We start from the raw sequence: 23,336 nt of genomic DNA, 5'->3' as shown, positions 1-23,336 counted from the left end.
ACAACAACATACGAACAAAAGACGTTATCACTTAGACCAGTACAGAGCCCTCTTAAGAAATAGACACACAATTTAATTCACACAGATGTAAAGAAAAAGCTGTTTGATCAATCTGCAGGTTTAAAGACTTTTAAGGCAGCACCTGAGCAAATGAATCCAGGAGATAAGAAGAGTGTGAGGGCTGATGGAGTAAGAAATGAAAGGGGAGGGTGCATCACAAGATAAAAGTCCAACAATACATGAATGCAGTTATTAAATACTTCACCTCCTAAATGATCATTTGCATATCAAATATTCATCCTGTTTACAGCAGAAATCTTGAAGAAAACTTTTTTTCTTGCAGGCACGATTGGCAATTAGAGAATCCAAAAACAGCAAAAATCTTGATGAATTAAAAAAAGGGGTCCATGTTTAATAACAGCAAAAAAAAAAAAAAAAAAAAAAAACTCTCACACAACTCAAGCAGTAAAATCCAAGTCCCATTTATTCAGCCATGTGCTCAGTACTTCCCAAACAGACAGCCCTTCCAAAAATGGGGAACTGAGCTTGTTGATATTTTAAAGAAAAAAACTTAAGACCTACCTTCTTAGTTCAGCTTTTAATTGGACTCTATCTATTTCTATTGATCTGTTGACTATTTATTAACATTTTATTTATCATTTCAGTTTGTGCTATTATGCTGTCATTTACCTCTTATTTACAGTTTGAGTATTTCACTTAATTATCTTTTACTATTAATATTATCATTTTATCTATTTATCTATTTATTTATTTATTTATTTTCTATCCTTCAAATGAATGAATTTTATTCTGCCTCTGGTTGTTTCCTCACTTTGGTACACTTCCTTCAGTTCCTGGTTTTCGGATACTCCTATTTTCTAGTGCTTTACTTGATGACAGTCTTGTTTTTTTTCATGTGTTTGTGTGCTTGTGCATGTGTGTGACCGTGCGTGTGCACACGCGTGCGTGCGTGCGTGTGTGTGGATTCTGGCTTTATTGTGTGAAGCACTTTGTGTTACAGTATATTTGTATGAAAAGTACATTACAAATTAAGTCTAACTGACTGATTGATTTAAAATAAAACACACTACGCTCTCTTCAGAGCTGCACTCAGTTGACAAAAACGTTAATTTACCTCGCTGAACACGGGAGTTGCTGGTCTATCACTGCCTCAATCAGTTAGTATATTTGTTTCATGTGTGACTTTTCTGAAACCTGTTAAAACATCAAAATCACAAAATACCACAAACAACCTAAAGAAAACAGTGATAGACCATGTTTGAAAAGTTGAAATACTGTTTTTGTCAATGGAGTCTGACTTTGAAGAGAGTACATTTTAGTTTAACTTTCAGTTCAGTTTCCCAGTTGGAAAGGGCTGTTTGTGAAGTACCGAGCATACGACTGGATAAACGAGACATTGGTTAAGATGGATGCACAAGTTTTGTAAGAGCTTGTAAACAGATGTTTTGACTTTAATTCATCAAAATTCTGGATCACTGTAGAGGCATGAAAGAAAAACAAAGATTTTGTCATAAATTCCATGTAACAGGGAGGAGATATTGGTACACAATTGGTAATTTGGGGGGATGGGGTATTCCCTTAGGGTAATCATTGAGCAGCTCTTCAGATATTTTATGTATATATAGCAGTAACTGATTTTAAATAAGCAGGATTTCCACTCTTCATCAAAATTTAATTTTGCATTTGTTTAAAAAAAAAGAAAACCTCCATTCAAGTGTCCATGTCCACTAAGAGGCTAGAGGGTAGATTGGTGAACTGTAATTTTGTTCTAACTTTGTGTTTAAAGTTCCATTATTCTGACATTTTGACATTAATAATCAATTTAAAAACTGTGTGTAGTCAAAAGTGTCATTTGTGGGGCTGAAATCAACAAGAAATATCTCCTAACCTTGAAACTCTACGAAGCTTTTAGCTTCATTTAGTTCACCATTTGTGTTCATGAACTGGTATACTTAAGTCTCTCTGCTCTCACTCGAGTAAATAGGGCAATTATTTGCTCTAATTTCAGAATATAAAACAAGAGAAGATGTCACTTTTTTGTGCACTAGAATAAAAATAAAGACTTTGTAGCTGCTAAGAGAAGGAAGTCTCACGAGCAGATATAATGATCGTGAAAGGTCTGTATCAAATATTATTGCTAATGAAGTCATTTCTGAAGCTAATTAATGCATTAACTGGAAAATATCTGTCAACATGCATCTGCGTCTTCAATTAAGATATAGCTGTTACGTAACAAAATGTCAGCTGTCAATCACTGTCATGAGTGTTAGTCATCACTTTGTTATTGTCACTGTTTTTGGAGCATGAATCATTTCACATTTCTGAATAAAAAGCTTCTGTTGTTGTTTATGTGTTTGCATATTATAGTGCAACATCTTCATCATTAGCTATCCGAAGTAGTTGAAATTTTTGCAAAAAACTGAAAGAGATACTTGTTAGGGAAAATGGGAAAAAATGGACCTGTGCAGCGGGGTTCGGCTGTCGTCAGCCGCCTTCAGCTAAACCATCTATCAACTTAACCGTGATGAGATGAGCTCTGAGGCTGCATTCACAAGGTCAGCACACAATTTGGAGGTCGTTTTGGGGCTTTGGCCAATCTTCCACAGCGGACTGAGCAGCTCCATTAGTCTACTGCTATCCAGATGGTCTGCTGCCAGCTCAAAAAATCAATAGCTCCCGCTCTCATCCAATAAAAACCTCTTTTTAAATACACATAAACGATCAGGTAACAACTACTGTGAAGGAGTTCACTGGGTGCACTTCTGGTTTGGATTACTCTTAAACACAGAATACTATCTTAATAAAAACACAAAGATGTGCTGAAAATTGCTCTGACACAGAGATGTGGCTAATCAATCAATCAAAATCCAAAATAGTACAATGCAAATTACAGGAGTAAATTATACATCTATTCCACTGCAATGTTTTCGCTATGTGAATTTTCCACGATCTGCGAAGTACAATATTTACAATTAAAGGGAGCCTATTGTGCTTTTCCTTATTTTCTATATTTAATGTTACAGTTTTGGATGTTTAAATTAGTATGGCCAAAGTTTCACATAAGGAGGTAAATATATGTAAAAGCAATCCCTGTGAACAAAAACTTAAAACTGTTCTGCACACTCCATTTCCAACTGTTTTTTCACTTTTGAGACAAGCTGCTGTCAGATTGTGACAGATTTCTTTCTAAAGTGTTTACATTACGCAGCTTACACTATAACATGTAGCCTAACCCTTTTTAGGATCTGATTTTTTCTGAAACATGTATTGTTAAGAATTTGTGAAGAAATTTAATTTAGGAGGTTAAAAAGACAGCTGCTGAAGTGGCTGAATGAGACTGCAGAACATTATAGCGTGCCATACCTTGCCGAACACTGATTTAAAGCCTCACAGTGGTGGCAAAATAAACAGTTTTGTTTGTTTTTTGCCACAGAGCTGCCATCGTAATAACTCCAATGGAAAAATCCCATTAGCTTTTTGTTGAAGGAACCAGGGTGATGCTCCACGTTGGCCTACAGAGAAACGTCATCCCTGGAGCACTCTATTACAGAGGCAGAGAAAACATGGAAACGCAGACAAATCAGAGCAGTCCGGGCTTTTTTAGGGAGTGGGGCTTTAAGAGACAGGTGCTAAAAATGAGTTTCACATGAGGGGTGACTACAGGTGTTCCAGCTCAGACAGCATCCTTACAATAAAATGTTTTTTGAACATTAAACCATGTAAACATGTTCTAGTAGAAACCCAAAATATGTATATGTATGAACCTGGAGAGAACAGTTCCACTTAAACAGGTGGGTTAACTTGCCTTAGAGAGCCACTAACCGTGATAATTCATTTTTAAGAGTTTCAATGCTGAGTTTTGGTTGCCATAATTGTCTTAATGCTGTTTTGAATGCTATTACCCTCTGAAAAGAAAATAATAATGAAGGATGTTAAACATTTGACGTAAAAATTTAAAACAGTGGACATCAGCAGCAAGGACACAACCTAAGTGGATGAACCCCTGAGACTGTGAGAAGAACAACTAGAAAGAGAAAATGAGGAGGAAATGAAGCAAGAAAAATATGGAAAAAAAAAGAAAAAACATACAGAGCTCATTAAGGAAAGACAGAGAGGCTGGGGGTGGGCGAAGGTCTGTGAAATGAGCAGACAGAGTCCGTATGGGTGGGATAAACTGTCCTTAAAAATAGAAAAATAAAGCCTAAATTGGTGTAGCTTCAATCAAACAGATCTTTTTGCTATCGAAGTGGTGACAAAAAGAGGTAAATGGGTGTCCAAAGAACAAAGCAACAAATTAAGAACAAAAGAGGAAACTCACACCATTAAAAAAGTTTTCCATTATAAAAAAAACATAACTATCACTCCGGTCTAAACTAAACCATTGGCTCATCATCACTGTCCTCATCCCCCTCAAGGAGTCTCTGTAAAGGCCTCAGGGTGGGGGAGGGAGGAGGAGAAGTAGTAGAGGAAGAAGGGAATGGGGGAGGAGTGGTGGAGGAAGGAGGGACAGGAGGAGGAGTAGTGGAGGAAGAAGGGACAGGAGGAGGAGTAGTGGAGGGAGGAAGGGTGAGGTTGCTGTTGTAACTGCAGCTCCGACTGGCCGAGCTGCAGGCGCCGGTGCTGCAGCTGACACCGCCGCTTCCTGCGCTGCTGCTGCTGTCCTCCACCTCCATTGTCACGCCCTCGATCCACACCTCCGTTTCATTCTCGTGGTAATGATGATGATGGTGGTGGTGGTGGTGGTGGTGAGGGGGAGAGGGGGATGGAGGCTGAGGGCCAGCCGGAGCAGAGGGTGAGGAGGTCGGAGAGGAAGGAGCAGTGGGAGAGGAAGGTGGAGGTTTAGAGACAGAGTTGTGGTTGTTGATGTCGCGAAAGCTGGCGAGCGGAGGACGGAGCCGGACGCCAGAGCGCGTGGAGCCCTCGATGGCTTTTTGGAGCTGGAAATAGATGGAAGGAAGAAGGAGAGAGGGGAAGAGAAAGAAAAGGAGGACAGAGGGAACAACAGTAGAAAAATAGAAAGTATGAGTGGAGAGAAAAAGGGAGAGGAATAAGAGGAAAGGACACAAAAAGAAAGCATAGTAATCTGGGTTCCCACAATTTCATGGACAAAATTTCACAACTTTTTCATGAATTTTCAAGGACAAATAATAAAATATCCTTTTCCCTGAATAAAATTATGGAGTAGATGTTGTTTGGCAAGAGTGAGTGACATAAGAGGTGGAGATGAAGAAAATAATGAGTAGAGGCAAAGGATGAGGTAAATCAAAGAAAGCCTAAATCATACAGAGAGATATTGATTGTGACAAACAGGACTTCCAAAATGTGAGTGTATTAAAAAAGGGGGAGGGCTTTTTCCTGACTTTGATCAATGGGAATTTAATTAAGTATGCTTCTTGCTTTTGGTTCCAGGTGACCTCCATAAGACAAGAGTTTCAGTTAAAAAATAAAAAATGATGATAATCAGAACAGTGAGTGCAGATCTCCACCGTGCAGCCACCCACACTAATCGCGACCTCACTAGACAATTTCTGTAATTCCAGCAGAAGCGTACCAGAAATTCATAAGAACATGCACCTTGTTTGTTTATGATGAGGCCATCGCACGTTGTACAGAGCAGACAAATTTCTCCTGCTCACAGGCACTGTATGTGATATAGAGATACAACCTTATTATGTGGATAAGTGTAATTTTAATGACTAAAACAGCAACAAATCTCTGATCCATGTTGTTCACAGCTGGACTTTTGACCATATTAACTTTGTCTGTAGGCTACAGTACAACAAAGAAGCCTTTCTTTTTAAAGAAAAACAAATTTAACTACATAACTTATTAAAATACTCCTGTTGAGGTACAGTACCGTGTGATAGACAGAACAGCCTGAATGTGGCACATCTGTGCCTAATGGTAGTGTCCCTCCCAGCACCCTTACAGTCAAAATGGCGGTGAAATAACAAAAATGTAGAATTATTCATCTGTTGTATATAGCTGCATATAGCTGCTGTAACCATGTGAATTTCCCCATCTTATCTCGTATTGTGCCTAACTTTAGCGGATCATAGCAGGTTAATCAGCATTAATCTGCAGATGCTCCTGTTCAAAATGAGACCTACGTTTTCTATGGATGTCACTTTCTGAGCCATGACAAAGACCAAAATATGGCCTCCAGTAGATGGTATGGCTTGTTGTTGTTGACTGAGACGATTTTTGGAAAACTTGCGGCCCTTTCTGTCCAGTTAAGAGGAGTAAAGAATCAGCAGTAAGTAAGGGAGTGAATCTGGCACTTTTTTTTTTTTTAACAACTATGAATCACTGCAACCATGACAGTTCCTTCAGCGTACAGTCAAAAATGTGCACTCAAAATATTAGGATGATTGGTCAAGTAGTCTGTTAGATTAGCTGCAGACATAAAGATACACAAACTCGCAAAATAACACACACATGATCCACTCCAGGATTACGCCTGGCAAAAACAAAAACAAAAAACACACATAGGTAAAAGTTAAGTTTCTTACCTCTTTCAGTGCCACCACTCCCACCAGTTTGCCAATACTGGTCACATAGGCATGACTAAGCCCCAGCAGTGAGAATAAGGTGTGGGTCTGTGGAGACAGAGCGGAAAGGTCACTCGTCAAATTACGACAAACCTGTAGTCCTCAGACCAGGACGGCCTTTTTACATCTGTCTGTGACCCCAGAGAATTTACAGGCTCTGTGCTTCTCTGTCAGCTCCGTCTAGACTCGATGCCACAGAGACAGAAAAATGAAAGCTAACTGGCTCGAGGCTACAGGTTGAACCACAGAAAGAAAAAGTCCTTGAGTGTGTTTCCATGCTCAAAGAATTCTGTTCATTATTCGGCTAAGGTCGCACTTTGGATGAGCCTGTTTGTATGCATCAGCACACCTCGACCACAAAGCCCCATTTTTGCACATGAATAAGCAGAAAATTACCAAGAGAATGAAATTACACTGATGACACCGGAAAAACAAAACAAAACCAAACCAAAAAAACAGCATGGTGCGAGCAGTTTACTCTCTTCAATATCGTCTAAACCTCTAAAATCCTGCATCTGCCTCAGATTTGGCATAATGAGGACGTGAGCTTTTCAAACCAATTGCACAGTGCAGGTAAGCTTGGTATTTTCAACCTGGACCCTATTTACTGTGTTTTTGTGTGTAAATGACTGATAGGAACAATTTCTTAAACTGGTCCAGCATTTAATGAGACGACTGCAGCCGGCAGCAGTGAAACAGGCTGCGATGTAACTACTCTAGGCATATTTGCACCCTCAATGCAAATGCACCCAAAGTGCTTTATATTTAAGTGTCTGAAGTTGTATGTAAAGGATCTCTGCAGCCACTGAAATTTTTGTTTAACTAGAGACAGCCTAAAAATTCCACCACCAAACCCACCAGACTCGGCTTAAATAAACAATTATTAAAGCATGTATATAACCAGCATATTTTCACGTCTAATTGGGCAAATTTAGAGTTTATGTCAACCAAACCAGAGTAGGTGATTGTTGGAACAGTGGAAAGATGAACCAAGATGGGTTTTTTTAATGATTTATTTTGTTTTGGTCGAAAAGTTGACAGACCATTTCCCTGGGTCAAGGTTGGAAAATACCAACATTACCCTTGAAGAGTACAGATTCATTAAAAAATTTTTGTGATCAAATTTTTATTTGGGTTTGTGCAGAGTATAATAATGTATCATATATAAATAGCCACATCTCATCCATGTGTGCCCATATGTTTTTCAGATTTTTCAGGTGTTGATATTCCTCTCCCCTCCCTACCCCTGCTGGCTTAGAATGACCTGTGATGTATAAGATATAAATAAATAAATATATAAATATTTTTTTTTTTGAAAGAAAGAAAGAAATGAGAAGAAAACATGATTACGAAAAGAAAGAAAAAGTAACAAAATCCCACTCATTTTACCCAGATAATAATATTAATAGTACTATCACTATTACATGCACTGCCTGTACATATATTCTATATATGTGTATATGCATGTCATATATATCCATGTACAGCAGAAACAGATCCACACACACATGGATTGTGTGTGGATAGTAATTCATGATTCATGTGGAGCGTGAAATATCTGTGGCTCCAACAGTGACATGATGTAACTGCTGCCTTTGCATCGTTGCTCAATAAAGCGAGATTCCCCAACTGTCAGCACACCCAATGAAATAAATCATGAACTTAAGCTTGAACAGTCTCTCTTCCCTGAGCAACTACTGTTGAGTTGTCATTGAGAGAGGCCTTGCTTCTGTCCCAGTGGAGCTTCTCTTTCTTTGTTCCGACCACTAAATAAATGAAACGTGAAGTGAAACGTGGGAGATTCTTTTGTTTATTTCTCTGGCAGGAACAACGACTTGTTAAAAAAATGGAAGTTTGCCTCACAATGACTGTGAATAACTAAAAACTTTCTTCATCTAGAACCAACAGGCACAACTCCCACATACGAATATCTGGGTGTTTATGTAACAACCCCTCCGCCTACTGACTACAGTAAATACGATTCTGTTCTCAGTCAAAAAATGAGACGATGCTGTGTCGATCTCCATTTATTCAGGCGACACTGTGTGAATAAATCCAAGTCTTCGCTGAGTGTTTTTCATGTGCCATTACCCCTCTGCCAAGGTTATCCACATCCCCGGCTGAATGAGATGTTACAGAAGTAAACAACTTAAGGAGCCGAGTGTGGAAGCATCAACAAAAGACCTGACGGCTGCTCGAGGTGCTGAACTCCATTTATATGCTTCTTTGCTTGTATAAAACCGCTGACAAAAAACATAAACTCTTGTCCACGGCAAATTTGCGCTTTGCAATAAAAATCCGCTGCAGGCTATCCATCCCAGTAATTACATGCAAATTACGATGTAGTGAAGAATACATTTGAATGAAAATGGAAGAAATTGACAATATTTTGACATTTTCTTAGAATATTTTTATGTTTGCTTGAGATATTTTCCTTTTTAAATGAGATAACGGTGCAGAAAATGGCGATGAAATGAAGCGGTTGAATGAATAAAAATTGCCTCGGGCTCATATAAAGGTGCTGTAACTGTGTATTATTATTATCTGTATTACTTATCCTCTTCAGGGTCACAGGGTGAAGGTCGCCAAGCTTTCATTGCATTCATGCTTACATGCACATGTATGGGCACTTTAGAGTCAACACTTAACCTAACCTGCATGTGTTGGACTGAGGAAGGAAGCTGGAGAATCAGGAAAGCCACGCTGACACGACATATAAACTCCACACAGAAGGGCCAAAGTTGACCAGAGATTTGAGCCCAGATGCCTCTTTCTAAGAGGTGCCATTGCTTTTGTTTTAGGATTGATTTTACTTATTACTTTTAAAGTCCGTCATGGTCTTGCCCCATAATATTCATCTAAAATGCTGTCCCCATACCAACAAGTCCACAACCTGAGATCTCCAGACAGGAACCTGCTGACTGTTCCCACCTCACGCTTAAAGACGAAAGCTGGCCAAAGTTTGTTGTTAGGGCTCCTCGGTTGTTAAATGATCTGCCTGAGGAACTCTAGCTTGTTACGTCACTATCTTCTTTTAAATCACTTTTAAAGACCTATTTGTAGCTAAAGTCATTTCTTTAATTTCGTTTTAGAGGATTATCATTATTGTTATACTGTGCCTTACTCCTGACACTGCACTTAAGTCTTGCACTGCTCTGATTTGATTTTTTTATTCAACCATTGCTTTTAAATTTCCATTTTGTGTTGTATTTTTTACTTTTTAAAACTTTTCTTGTGTGTTTTTATATATGTTTTTGTGTTTTTTGATACGTTTTTTTATGATAGCTCGAACCAGCACACCACTGTGCTGCTCCAGCTTGCTGTATAACATTACACCCAAAAAGCAAAGTGTCTTTGGCCAGTTAAACAGCTTTTTGTTTTTATATCTAACACACACAACAGAAAATCTGCTGCTGAGGGCGGAGCATATCTTGGCATGTAGAGCACAAGTCAGAAAAAATATTTTAAATTTTGGCAAAAATGACTCAACAAGTGTTTACTTATAACTTCGCAGCTACAGCAGACAAGTGGTTCCCACTAACAGCTGCTGATTAAGAAGCGAGACATATGCTGCACGTTTTACTGCCTGGAAAGTGTGAGATCGAGTGCTTGCTGCTACTCTTGTGTGAACTTTCAAGGGCGCAGAGGCAGGTTGTGCATGATAGTGCTACAGGACCATAACCAGCACTCTATCAGAGCCTACTTACAAGAAATCCCAAGATCAGAGCTGATCTTCTTCTAGGTGAGCAATAAAATATTAATCGTGAAGCTCTGGGTAGCCCTGCACTGAAATGATCGACCTCTCCTCCATATTTTCCACAGGCTGATTTTTTAAAGAAGACAGAACAGATATCTGCTGGCTGTGATTGGTTGTTCCTCATCACATGACACTTTGAGTGCGGTTTCTTAATCAAAAACAATGGAATTGAGGTGGCATAAAAGTCATTAAAAAATTATTTGTGGTGTTTGAGACCATAAATAGAGAGATTTTGAGCTTTTCAAATAAAATTTTAGACCTATTTTTTCAAAATGATCTCTAAATTACATCGACTTGATTCTTATTTTTGGGACCTGTATTAGTCTAACTGGATGATCCTTTATTTTGTCTCAACAAATTAGCCTAATTGGATAATCTAAATAGAAAAAACACCTTGACAAAAATGTTGTGAATTTTTGTTGACTAAAATGTTTTGAGTTTTTGTTGACTAAAACTATAACAGATAAAAATGACTAAACGTGACTAAAACTTATAAGCATTTTCATCTCAAGACTCAGACTTAACCTTAAAATAGCTGCCAAAATTAACACCATCATATACACATTTTCCACACTGCGTCCTGGGTTAAAATCTTGTTTTTACAGAAACTGAATTACATTAAGAAACCAAGGTGCTCTTAAACAATTGCTAAACTTTGATATAAACATCTGCTGACCCCTGCGTTTATCTCTCCCCACCAACCTTGTGCAATGATGTTCGCTCGACCAGCTGGAAAGGCGACGGGTCTATTCGTATCTCATCGATTTCCATCGGCTTGTCCATCTCTGCCTCTTCCCACGCTTTGATCTGCAGGAGGAGATAAAAAGCGAGGTCACAGAGGTGGAACAGGCTCCCATGGATTTCCTATTCAAATGTACAAATTCAGTCAGGGGGAACATCAGGATTTGATTTTATGTTGGGTTATATACATCAAGCGTATGATTAAATATATATATATATATAAGGCAACAATATCAACAGTTAAATAAACCATCAGAAGCTGTTTGTGGGTGTAAATGTGAAGGTGTGTGTGTGTTTGAGCAGTGTGTGTAGGGGGGAGAGGTTGGTTTGCTCCCACTGAGGAGAGTTTTGCAGCTGTGAAAAACCTTGAAACCTTGTGTTGCGTCCTTGCGTGTCACCGGTCTCCCCTCTGAGATTTAGGATGTCTGACACCTTTTAGCCTCTCTATGGATTTTACCTACGAGCCTCTGCCTGCTGTGACAGGGGCAGCAGTCTCGAAGAATTTACGGGGCGATGTTATGAGGCGTTTTGGGAAAGTGCCAGGCAGAGTAAAGGGAGAGCAGCAGACAGAACAGGACTGGAGGGCACAATATTGTTTTGGTGCTCTTGACTGGAAAAAAAAAGATGTCTCGTTTAACATTCTGGCTGCGTTCACACTGCAGTTTAAAAGTGCCCCAATTCTCAGTCATCTCCTCAAATGTGACACAGATCCCCAACACCTGTGACCTACATGTGACCAATCTGAATGCTAATGTTGAGATTTGCCAGCATGGACTTCATAATAAGTAACACTCTGTTCTTTTAGTTAATTTAGTTTAGTTCATCACGCTATATTTCACTCCGCAGTGCCAGACTTGGCAAGGACAAAATGACATAATCTATAAACCAAGGATCTCTGTCTGTATGTGTGAATGTGTGTCCTTTGTACATCACCAGAGACGTTCATCTATTCTAATCCAACACTGGAAGGCGGATTACTGAGGACCAAAAAACATGCAGCGTCAGAGTTGGTATGATTTAGACAAAAGACACTTTTAATATTGAGTGTATTACATTGGTGTTTCTGACCACAGGTAGCCGTGATTTGAGTGTTTGTCCTTGCCATACTAACTCATAATAATAATGCAGTGTTTCCCACATATTCATTGATTTGTGGTGGTCTGCCAGGATATCAACACCTAGCGCCACATAATGATTTTCTATTTTTGGAGCTGGACCGCTCGTTATTGGAATTCACCGCTCGTATTAATTGTGCCACTCTCTAGTAGCACAGAGCATACCAGGGTTCCTGCAGCTAAATTAGACTTAAGACTTTTTTAATGCTACTCAGAGTTAAGTTTAAGACTAGTTCTCTTATTACCAAAACTGAAGGACAATTTTATTTTGCCCAAGTGTTCATTGTAACATAAACCACGAAATGTTGACAAAAACAACCCTTTTAGAGTGGAACACATGGAAGTCAACTATATTGGAATTAAAGTATCAATTTGGTTTGCAGACAGCAATGGGAAATATCTGGAATTTCTGGGTAATTTTGTGTTTCTTACTCTGCATGTGACATTCAACTGCTTGGTTTCCCACCATGAACAGTTCAAAAAGAGAAATTGATCAAATTCAACAACAGAAATATGTCATTAATTATTTTGAGATTTTACAATACAACGCCAGAAAAAATAATAAATTCTACTTCCCTTGTCTGAATTTTTAATTTATCTAGTCACTTTATATACCAATCAAGGCCTTATTTTAAGACTAATGAATGAAAATCCTTTTAGGACTTTTTAAGAATTTGCAGAAACCCCGGCATACTTTGGGCACAGTTGGAGCAGAAGGTACAGCGGAAATGAAAGCTCATCGTTCATTGCACTGTGTCAAAAAGTTTGCATTCACTCCCAGCAGCTGCTCCTCTCATCCATAAATTTGATCTGATCAGCTATGACTGGATCGACTGATTTATTATTCAGCCCGTGGCCCAAACTCCACAAACTGCTGCAGCAGAAAAAAATGCTTATGAAAAGTTCCACCTGTTTGTCTTCAGGGACCCGCAAAAAATCTCAATCTCAATCTCATGATACAAAGGGAACAAAAAAAACCCCACAAGTTTGCTAAGCAGACACTCGTGTAAAAACCATGCAACTCCACTATCATTACCATACCTCCTCTGGTGTCATTGTGTCTGACAGGGGGGGAGGACGGGGCTCCTGGAGACAAAGAAAGAAAGAGACAGATGAGAGATGAGGCATATTTGTGAGTCACATCCGCACCTCTGAACCGGGCCGGATGTCAGCTCTACATTGAGAAAGTCTCATCTGAATCTTACATGAGGGGAGCGAAGGGAAAGCAACTCAAAGCACAATCTGTCTCATATTTCTTGATACAGTTTTTTAACCAGGTTGGTCCCATTGAGATTAAGAAATCTTTTTCACGGGACACCTGAATTCTGGGAGAACGGACATAGCTGATTGCATGTATTTATTAATGGAAAAAGTAGCCATGTGCATTAATGCAGAAAATTGAGGATGCCATGCATCGTGGTATTGAATCAAATTGTTGACATGATAATCGTAATCAATTTGAATAAATAGACCAGTGAAGCTGCACAGCACCACTGAGAATGTTATTTTTTATCTGCGATTTTGGATTGATTGCTGCAACGATATTGTAATGATGTCTCGTAAAGCCATAGGGTTGGGCACATGTGTGTGCATGACACAAATAAAGAAATCAATTAATCTATCATTACAAGCAAATACAGCTGGTGATTAAAATGTATTCTAAATTGTCTACAGAAATACCTTGTTTTCCCTTTAAGAAATTCAATATTTAATTCATATAAATATATTGGATTGGATTTCTGTCTCTCAAAGACAAATTTAGGTAACATTTGTTGTAATGAAGTTTCTCTCATCCAGTTTTCTTCAGTTCATCACCTCCACGGCACATCCAGCAGCTTTGTGAGTAAACTGGATGCAGTAGGTGAAACTCAGGCCAACATCTGCTGTGACTTATGTTGTGAAACTGAATGAATTAGCGATGCGTCCCTCATTATTCACTCAATGTTCATGCAGGTTGGCTCTTTCTGTCCTTGAAGCAAAAAAAATGATGTGAAGCAGGTGTGTGGTTTCTATGTATAAGCGCAGCAGGGAGCTAACCTTTTTTTTTTGATCAACAACATGCACAGAAATCAATGAAAGGTTTGACATTTTTTAAAAGCTCAGTTATTTTTATCTCACCTGTACAATTCAGTAGTTGCTTGTCTGCAATCTGTGCCGCTGCATTACCTTTCTTTTTGTTTGTCACAGCAATTATACTAATGCAAGAATTAACAAGATGCTGTAGCTATTACAGCAGCCAGATAATATTCTAAAGGTCAGCGTCTGGTTACCTGCCATCAGGGGCCTGTAAAGTAAATAAACACCTGATTCCCAGCCAGAATTCAGCTGTGGTTTGGCTTGATTGTTGGTGGCAATATCCTACTGTGTGTCTATTTGATATTCAGGGTTGTGGCTGCTGCTGTAAAAACAATCCCCATTGCAGGAACAGGATTGAATCCAAAAACACAATAGAGAATCAGACTGGTAATACACACGGCACAGCGGTAGGCACAACAGAAATCAAATTCTAATCTTGCAAGCTTACAAGCATATGCTTATTTCCAATGTGGTTTTCACTCTTTCTCGTATAAACAGACGGCATGTATTGCTTTTCCTGTGAGCCCGGCTCACCGCCAAGCCGAATAATGACTCTACCTCCAGTATCTGGCACCCCCATTTCCATATGAGAAGGTTGAAAGAAAGATGCTCGGCTTCGGGGAGTTTGTCTGAGGGTGAGGGAGCAGTCGTGTATTCATGTGTGTCTGTCAATCAGATAAGTGTGTATCTGCCTGAATAGACAGCAGACCCCACAATGAAAATCCTCCCTGCAAAAATAATGGATAAATATTTATATCTCTATCAGTGCCAGTGTGAGGATGTGGTGCTAGGTTGGCTTTGCCAAAAACATGGTGGGGAGTTATTTGCATTTCAATGGCTCACAACACAAGGGAAAATTTCAGTTCACTCCAGACGTCTCCGAATAGTTGGCTGAACAGAGAAAAGGGCACAAAGGTTTACAAAGACATAAAAAACACAGAAATTAGGAAACACTAAAAGATGTGAGCGAGCAAAATTAACCCTTCGAAACCTGAGCAAATTAGTTTCATTTCTCGCAGAAACAAGTGAAGGCAATGAGCAACTAAACAAGACATGGCCCAAAAATTAGCAAGAAATATGTTAAAGATTACAAGAAAATATCCTGAAAATAAACAAAAAATTAAAAAAAAAAATTAAGAAGTTAAAAAATGAAGAGTAAAGAGAGCCAAAAAAGTGCTGAAAATTGAAAAATATATACACATATTTTTTCCTGTGTATGACTTTAAATATATAATGATAATATTTAGGAATACAGTTTAAACTGACATTTTCCTAGTTTTTTGTTAAGTTAAGTGTTTTTCTTGTCAGCTTTTACTAATATGATGGTAATTAGTGAGGGCGTGTCATTGCATCTTGTCAGTTAAGGAGCTGAAATTAGCGCATTCACCCAGGTGTTGTGTTTCCATCAATACTGATTGGTGCAGGAGGCGATAAAAACCCACGCCGTGAGGCTTAAGAGGATGTAAATTGAGTATTTACATTGCAGCTGGGTCGCTGCTCTCGCTCAATACTGGACCAAATCCAAAAACTGTTCCAGTTTCCATTTGTCACTTAGACCCAAAAACATGGCATTATAAGGTTTAGAAATACCCTCTAACTCTGGATTACTAGATACATAAATGAATACAGACTGACTATGCAAAAATACACACACCTGTGACTGTCCCTCTGTCTTTCTGTTTGTAGAGGTGAAGAGATTCCTGAGTGTTTTCCTCACAGACTGTAATGGACCTTTTTCTGGCAGAGAGAGACAGAGAGAGAGAGAAAGGTGAAGAGGGAGATGTAGCTGGTAAATTACACAGACGCAGCTTTTTGAAAGACTTAAAGCTGTTGGAGAAAATAACCTGACTGCAAATGGAGGTTTCGAGAGACTGCGACAACCCATGCATGGCTCCTTATTGTTGTTGCCTGGATACCATTTCACTTGGAGACTGTCTGTTGTTGTGTGTGGCCGGCGACTGAGAAGTTTACTGTGCCACGATAGACACACACACACACACACACCATCTGGTTACTCGCTGTGAACATGCGGCCAGACCCTCCCTAGTTGCTGTTCGGGTTGCAAAGTTATTAATTACTATTGTTTGACATCTGTTGAGGGCAGAGACAAACAAACTTGTTCGAGTTGATTTGATAGACAGTGTGAAACGCTGACCAATTAAAAAAATAGATCATTTTAGCCTTTTATCTAGTGAACTAAATGCTTGGAAGGACAGATGAGGAGCTGCTGGGTACGGCTGACTTAGGATTTCTTCTCGTCTTTAGCCTGCAACATTTAAATTTTGTTTTTTAAAAAAGGTTCATTATTGGCTAAAAATGTGCGGTCAATAGCATGCTGTTGTGTTTGACCTGTAGATGCCTGATTATGCAGCTCCTGCTGTTGGTCTACACATTTTATAAAGTAACACTGTTTTTTAAGGTTAGATTAGTTTCCAGTGGTTTCTCCTTTTGCACTTTACAAGCACACACAGGATGTGTTTGTGTCCTCTGGGCACTGATGTAGCTAACACATATGCGAACCTGGTGAGCTTCACAGACCATCTGGACAAGCTAAATGCTTAGTCATATCAGTTACCATATTTTTCTGAGGAGAAGTAGGACAGACAGAGCAAAGAATAAATCTTATTACACCTCCCTTAAGAGCAAAACTTGTCTAAAGGAATCAATATTACTGTGACAAACCCCATAAGGCTTTCATTGTCCAGCCTCGAGTCCATGTCTCACGGCTCCACAAGTGTAACAGAGCTACAGAAGAGGGATCAGTAATTCTATTTGTCTTATATTATTTCTATATAATCTGGGCATTGGGGAGGCACTTAAACAGAACCTTTATCTGAGTATAAAGTCTTTATCCTTCTCTAACCTAGAGAAGTTGTCATGCATTTATCACATCCTATTTAGACTATAGTGATTCCATTTATTCTTTCTCCCAGAAGCAGCTAGTGCCAAAATAATGTGTGACTGTAACACCTCCACTGAGATGTGGAGAAAAGAAATAAAAATGTACTCAGGAATATGTCATCCTCTCAGCTCACCAGGAACAGGAGCAGTGTGGTTTGAGGAAGGCTCTTGAGGCTTTGGAGGACGCAGGGGCCCGTTTCTCTCCTCCTGCACCGGGCTGCCCTGCACAACACAACTACATGTTACAGAGTTAACCTTCTTAATAAAGCACCATTCAAAACAAAAGAAAAAATAGAGCAATAAAATCATGCTTAAACTGACATTAAAACTAATTGTGGTGCTTTCAGCAAGTAAAAGGTAAACTGTTGCATAAAATCTGAGGCAGATGGCTACAGAGCAACAACACTGATGGTGGTCAGCAGAGAAAAACCTTTCAGGATACTCCAAAGGAAATAAAACACTGATGGCTTGAAAACAAATCAGAGCCTCACCTTCTCTCCATCCTCCTCTTCCTCCTCATCTACGAAGGCGAAGGACTCCCAGCTGTGTTTCTGAGACTGGTTCTGCTGCTGCAGACTCTGACCCTTAATCCAAATCCAGATAAACACATCAGTGCAGACTGCTGTCATCACAGTAAGATAATTAATTTTATTATGAATCCCAAGCAATTGTACTGTGTTTATCACACGTGTACTTTATTTGAAATTGTGCTATCCACTGACTTTGAACGCCATTAAAACATTTAAGAGTTTTGGCGTTCATCCTTTTGAGCGTCTTTTTTGAAATGTGGTGTACTATGAGGTTGTTTGACTTTCCTGAGTGAAGTAAACACTAAAAAACAGACTCCCTGCAGCCTAACACAAGTTACATTTAAGACTTCTTAAGACTTTAAAATGCCACTCAAAATTAAATTTAAGACCAATAATGACAATTTAAGAAAAAAAAAAGTCAAAATATTTATGGTTATATAAATGAAATTCTTCCTGGTCAATTTAAAAAGTTGGATGATCTTAAAATCTTAAAAAGTATACCTTTTGTTTTATTTTGAAAATAAAACCTTTTAATTTGTCATTTGTTTGGATGTGGTATATGTGCTGCTGCTTCCTCTATCCGTATCTGCATGATAGTAATACAAGAGGCATTCCCTAAATGATTTAAAAGTTATTACAAGTAATTTCCAGATTTATAGCACAACGCCAGAATAAAAAACAATGAATAAAATCCTATTTTAAGAATTTTTAAGACATATAACAGATTGATTAAAGACATTTAAGTACCAATTAAGACCTTTTTTTTTACATGAATGAATTCAAAGCCTTTTAAGATTTGTTTAAGGATCCATGGGAAGCCTCTAAAAACCAGACAGCAGCAGCTCTGTCTATTACATTTTATTTGCATTCCTACTTTTAGGGTTTCCAGTCTGCAAGGTATGTCAGCTTAAGGAAAACATTTGAGACTATGTTGGCATGAGGTCAGTAATTTGTTGTGTTGTTGTCCTCACCTGCATCAAAAGTCTCCTTTCTGGTGATAACCACCAATCACAGAGAGCCAGAAGCTCCAGCCTGTCGATGCTGCCCAATAGGATCATAGAGTCTGGAAACAGGAGGAAGGATTACTCACACAGATTTCAACACAGACTGAAGGGTTATGAAAAAAATTTTCTTCAAAAACAGTAAATCCATAGATTAGAGTGAAGATGAGGACAGTTAGTGAGCAACCTGGACTATTTTGTTTCCAATTTGTTTCATGGCAGCTGATGCAATTAAATTCACAATGAACTCTTTTACCTTTTGAGTCGACCAGTGGGATTGAACTGATCGAGGAGGAGTCCAGCAGGAGTTTGACTTCTTTATATGTCGACTGAGACGATATGAACTTCACCTTTCTCACCATGATGTCTTCTACAAAAATGTTGTACTGGCTGCAGGACAGACACACAGATATAGGAGTGGGATGAAAAAAAACTGTAAACACTATTGTTATTGTTAATCCTCTTCGGTTTTGACCGTAACAGGTACAAAAGCCTTTCACTGTACATTGTACTTGTATGATTGTGCAATGGACAGATAAACTTAAAACTAAAGGGACAGTTCACCCCCAAATCAAAAAGTAAATATCTCACTTCTTACCCGTAGTGCTATTTATCAGTCTAGACTGTTTTGGCGTGAATGGCACTTTGCTTTCCTCTGAAAAACTCAAGAGCATTTTCTCTTTCTAGATATCATGACCCTGTAACTCAAGGTAGTTTAATGTAAGAACTTTTATTTTTTCTACCAAACTACAAACACAATCTGTATTGCTGTTACTTGTTTCAGGCTGATTAGGTTAACTCTCTGAGACCTGGAGCTACAAATGTCCTGAAAATTTCAATAAATTAGGAGACTCGGATAATTACTTTAAAAAAAAAACATATAAACAACATAAAAAACATTATAAAGAAAAATCTAACTTTTAGGCTGTTTTTTCAGGTAATTTCCTTATTTTTCTTTTTATTTATTTTTTATTTTCAGGTGATTTTTTTGTAACTTTTGACTTATTTCTTGCTAATTGTAGGGTCATTTCTCAACGTTGCTCATTGACTTCTTTCTATGTTTTTGAAAGAAAACAAGCCAATTTGCTCAGGTTTCAAAGGGTTAAAAACACTTTGCTTTGCACTGGTGCTGACTGAGATCATAACGATGTAAAAACAATCCAAGAAAGAACCGTCTCTTTAAAAATCCACACAGTGTTGACCATTTGTCGTCTGCCACGTGAAATCAGCACGAACCTTATGTGTCCGAAGCCGAGCTCGGGCAGGTACGGGAGCTTCTTGACCTGGATGATGGAGTCGTACAGGGAGGGCTGCAGGCCCTGGGCCACCATGTTGGCCAGGATTACTGCCACCATCATGGGCAGGATGTGGGAGATCTGGCCTGTCAGCTCGAAGCAGATAACCGCCGTGGACACCGTGTGAGTCACAGCCCCGGTCAAAGCTGCCGCCCCTGTCAGAGGTATGGGATGGGATGATGAGGGGAGGGGTGAGGGCAGGAGGGAAGGATGGGGGTTAAAGAAGAAAGGAGCAGATGAAGAGAAAGACGAAAGAAAAAACGAGAAGACTGAACAAGTTGAAAGACAGGACAGAGGGAATAAACAAGATATGAGGGAGATAGGACGTTGAGGAAAAGGGGATAGAGATTTTTTAGGCAAGAAAGGAAAATAAAGGATGGATAGAATTTAAAAAAAGGAGAAAAGAAAAGATTGTGGGATAATGGGGAGGTGAAATGGAGAAACTGGAGAAAAGGAATCACATAAAAAAGGAGGAAAACAAGACTGCCGAGTAAGAAAAAAGCTATGAAAGGGCGCAGCAGCAAAAGATTAATAAGAAGGTATGTGAGGAAGCAAACAAAGGTCAAAAAATATTGAAGAGAGATGGATAACCTAGAGAAGGATAAAGGGGATAAAACAAAGGGCAGAGGGAGCAACATGAGGAAATGAGGAGGGATCGGGATAGAAAAGAGGAGGGATGGGCTTTGTAGGGCAACAGGACGGGGACTGAAGGAAGGCCACGTTTCTGGGTCGCTGGCTGAGGTGAGGACAGCAGAGGGAACCCACAGTGACATTTAACTGTCAGAGCAAGGTGGCCACATGCTCTGATGGAAAGGAGGAAGAGGAAGACGAAGAAGGGGAGGGATATGAGGAAGATTAGGTGGAGAGGACGACTTGACAACCAGTGACAACTAGGGTGGCCGGGGAGGTTGACGGGAGAGGAGGAGGAGAAGCTGGAGGAGAAAGAAGATGAGAGAAGTGACAGGAGAGGAAGAAGAGGACATCTTGACCACGGCTGACGAGCTGAGGCTGACAGTTAAGGAGGAGGAGAAGCAGAGGGAGGAGGCAGAGGGAAGGTGGGCAGCTAGACAGTAAGGCTTTGGCTCCTGAGGGGCGATATGCCTTTAAAATGATATTGTAATATTTTAAGGAGGTGATTGTAATTTCAATTTCTTTGTTTTCAACTGCTTAAGATGCCCCACCTCCTGCATTTTCATCAAGATACCAGATCCTTTTGTGTTTTAAATAAAGATGTCTAGACCTCTTAACCCCCCACCTGAATACACAAACCTGCAGGAAACACACCCTAAGGGGTCGATGCCAGTCCCTGCAGCAGAAAAACACACCTTAGGGGGTGTTCCTCAAGAATAAATGTTTAGATCTTTCTAGGCTCGCGGTCTTTCTTCATCCTGACCACCCGTGTGTTGATTGACCTTTTCTGTGGAAAGAAAATAAAAACCTTGTCGGCCGGCAGAAGTCTCCATTTCATTCTTCACCAGCAACAGAGAATTTCCACAACAAGGCTAAATCGCAATACATAATATATGTTGATTTTTTTTAAATGTCCAAAGCTTTAAGCAGCCCCTTTTCTATTTATTTATTTTTGATTTTTCCCCCATTTTTTCTACTTTCTTTTCTAGACAGAGAAGTGGGCCTGAGACTGTCCAGCCTGTAATTTGAATCCCAGCTTGAGCTGAGCTGGTGTCATTCTGCCGCACAAGTGAATGTGCTCATTAGTGAGCCTGGAACAGCGCTTGGTTTTAATGACGTTCACAGCGAAGAAAGCTGACTCACGGCTGTAAGTCGATCCAAACATGGTCAAGGTGTGTAGTGCTACTTTGGTTAGAGCAGAGGAAACAGTCGAACGCTGTGTGTAGCCAGAAAGCAGCGGGTCAGTTCCTCCCCTCTCACGCTGTTGTTCCTTTGAGACACTGAAACATTTCATCTATATGTTCTCCCTCTGCTGCTTCCAGTGGACACAAAAGTGACAGCGAGGGTCACAGTGTCTTCGCTAATGTTGTTCTCAGCTGTACTGTCATTACAAGCAGCCACACTGATGTTAACTTTAACAGCCTCCGTAACGAGAAGAGGGACGCATTGTTAGTGAGTCAAACCTTGAAATCCTCCTCTCTGGATTCCTCTTTCTCTATGTCTCCTTTCCACTCTCAGTCAAAATTAATGGGCTTCATTTTATGCAATATTTGCACATGTAACTAACAGCCTATCATACCAATGCTTTTTTCTGTGTTTACCTTTCTCTTGCTGGGTCATTACAGAAAACTACTATAATTGGCACATTGCTGCTTGTATACTTGTAGTTTTTGAATGATTAGCAGGGGAAAAAATGACTGCAGTAGGTTTTAATCATTTACTTGCACACTGTGCTCATAAATAACTTTTTGAGTTCACACATATCTATTTTTAGGGGCACATATGAGTGAAATATTGTTACTGTCGAGCCCTGTAAGGTCTCTGGTAACTGCCTGTCTCAAAGTCTCAAACTTTGACCCTTGCATGTTTTCCCTGCCAATGACTAATCCTAATTGGAGGAAGGAGAGCAAAAGTGGCAGCTGTCAGTATGCTGACAAAATGTAGTAAAACTAAGGAGATTGGTAAGAGGTGGAAAGGGAGACTAACCAATGACTGCGTACCCTCCAGGGATGATGCGGTAAAGGATGCCATCAAACACGATCCCATGAGGAAACAGGGTGGCCATGATCTCCCCAACCAGCCTGCCGAATGCAGCTCCTACAAGAGGAAAGAGAAGTACAACAGTTACCTATAAAAGCAAATATATTTTTAACATAAAAAAACTTTAAGTGGCATTTTACCAAGAAATAAACTCTACCATTAATAAACTAATTTTGAGACATCTGTATGAATCATGTCGACAAACAAAATTGTCACCAATGAGACTGTCAGTCTTTGTTGGTCTCTAAACAGATTCTTCTGATGTGTATCATCAGAGCAAACAGAACTCAGGTCATCAGTGTTTCTAGTGCCCGCAGATGGTGGAGAGGCTGATGAAAGAAATCACTTCCAACATGATTATGTCCAAAACATCACTACAGTCAGAGCCCGTAACAGCAACTGTGGTGCTTTTCATTTTTCATGAAGCCACTGTAATGGTCTCATTTAAATGTTTGGAAAATGTTGATGTTTTGTGCTGCGTGACAGTGCAAAAGGCCACATTTTTAAACCAAAGACAAACACACACTCACACACACACAACATGACCCTCCATATCCAGAGCTGAGTTTATTCATTTGAAGTTGTTTGCAGCTGGTAATGATGAATATTTTAAAGTGAAGCACTGGTAAAGGTCACGCTCCAAAGCTTTTCACGCTACAAAAACAACAGATGAACTGC

The 23,336-nt window shown here is 39.4% G+C and overlaps 1 protein-coding gene across 1 annotated transcript in view; it reads right to left on the bottom strand.

The window, feature by feature from the left end:
* Positions 1 to 3,908: 3,908 nt before the first annotated feature.
* Positions 3,909 to 23,336, bottom strand: part of LOC121957637 (chloride channel protein 1-like) — a 43,950-nt gene continuing 24,522 nt past the window's right edge. Inside the window, exons 14-24 of the mRNA XM_042506335.1 lie at positions 22,605 to 22,715; positions 19,930 to 20,143; positions 18,950 to 19,083; positions 18,664 to 18,755; positions 17,654 to 17,746; positions 17,297 to 17,384; positions 15,916 to 15,998; positions 13,227 to 13,271; positions 11,032 to 11,136; positions 6,534 to 6,620; positions 3,909 to 4,958 (exon numbers count right to left, since the gene is read on the bottom strand). Coding sequence (XP_042362269.1) covers positions 4,395 to 4,958; positions 6,534 to 6,620; positions 11,032 to 11,136; positions 13,227 to 13,271; positions 15,916 to 15,998; positions 17,297 to 17,384; positions 17,654 to 17,746; positions 18,664 to 18,755; positions 18,950 to 19,083; positions 19,930 to 20,143; positions 22,605 to 22,715 — 1,616 coding nt within the window. The 3' untranslated portion in view covers positions 3,909 to 4,394. The remainder of the gene's footprint in view (positions 4,959 to 6,533; positions 6,621 to 11,031; positions 11,137 to 13,226; positions 13,272 to 15,915; positions 15,999 to 17,296; positions 17,385 to 17,653; positions 17,747 to 18,663; positions 18,756 to 18,949; positions 19,084 to 19,929; positions 20,144 to 22,604; positions 22,716 to 23,336) is intronic.

Source organism: Plectropomus leopardus, chromosome 18, assembly GCF_008729295.1.
Source record: "Plectropomus leopardus isolate mb chromosome 18, YSFRI_Pleo_2.0, whole genome shotgun sequence".
NCBI classification, from domain to species: Eukaryota; Metazoa; Chordata; class Actinopteri; order Perciformes; family Serranidae; genus Plectropomus; species Plectropomus leopardus.
Note: the sequence above shows the minus strand (reverse complement) of the source record. Positions and strands in the feature narration are given on the sequence as shown.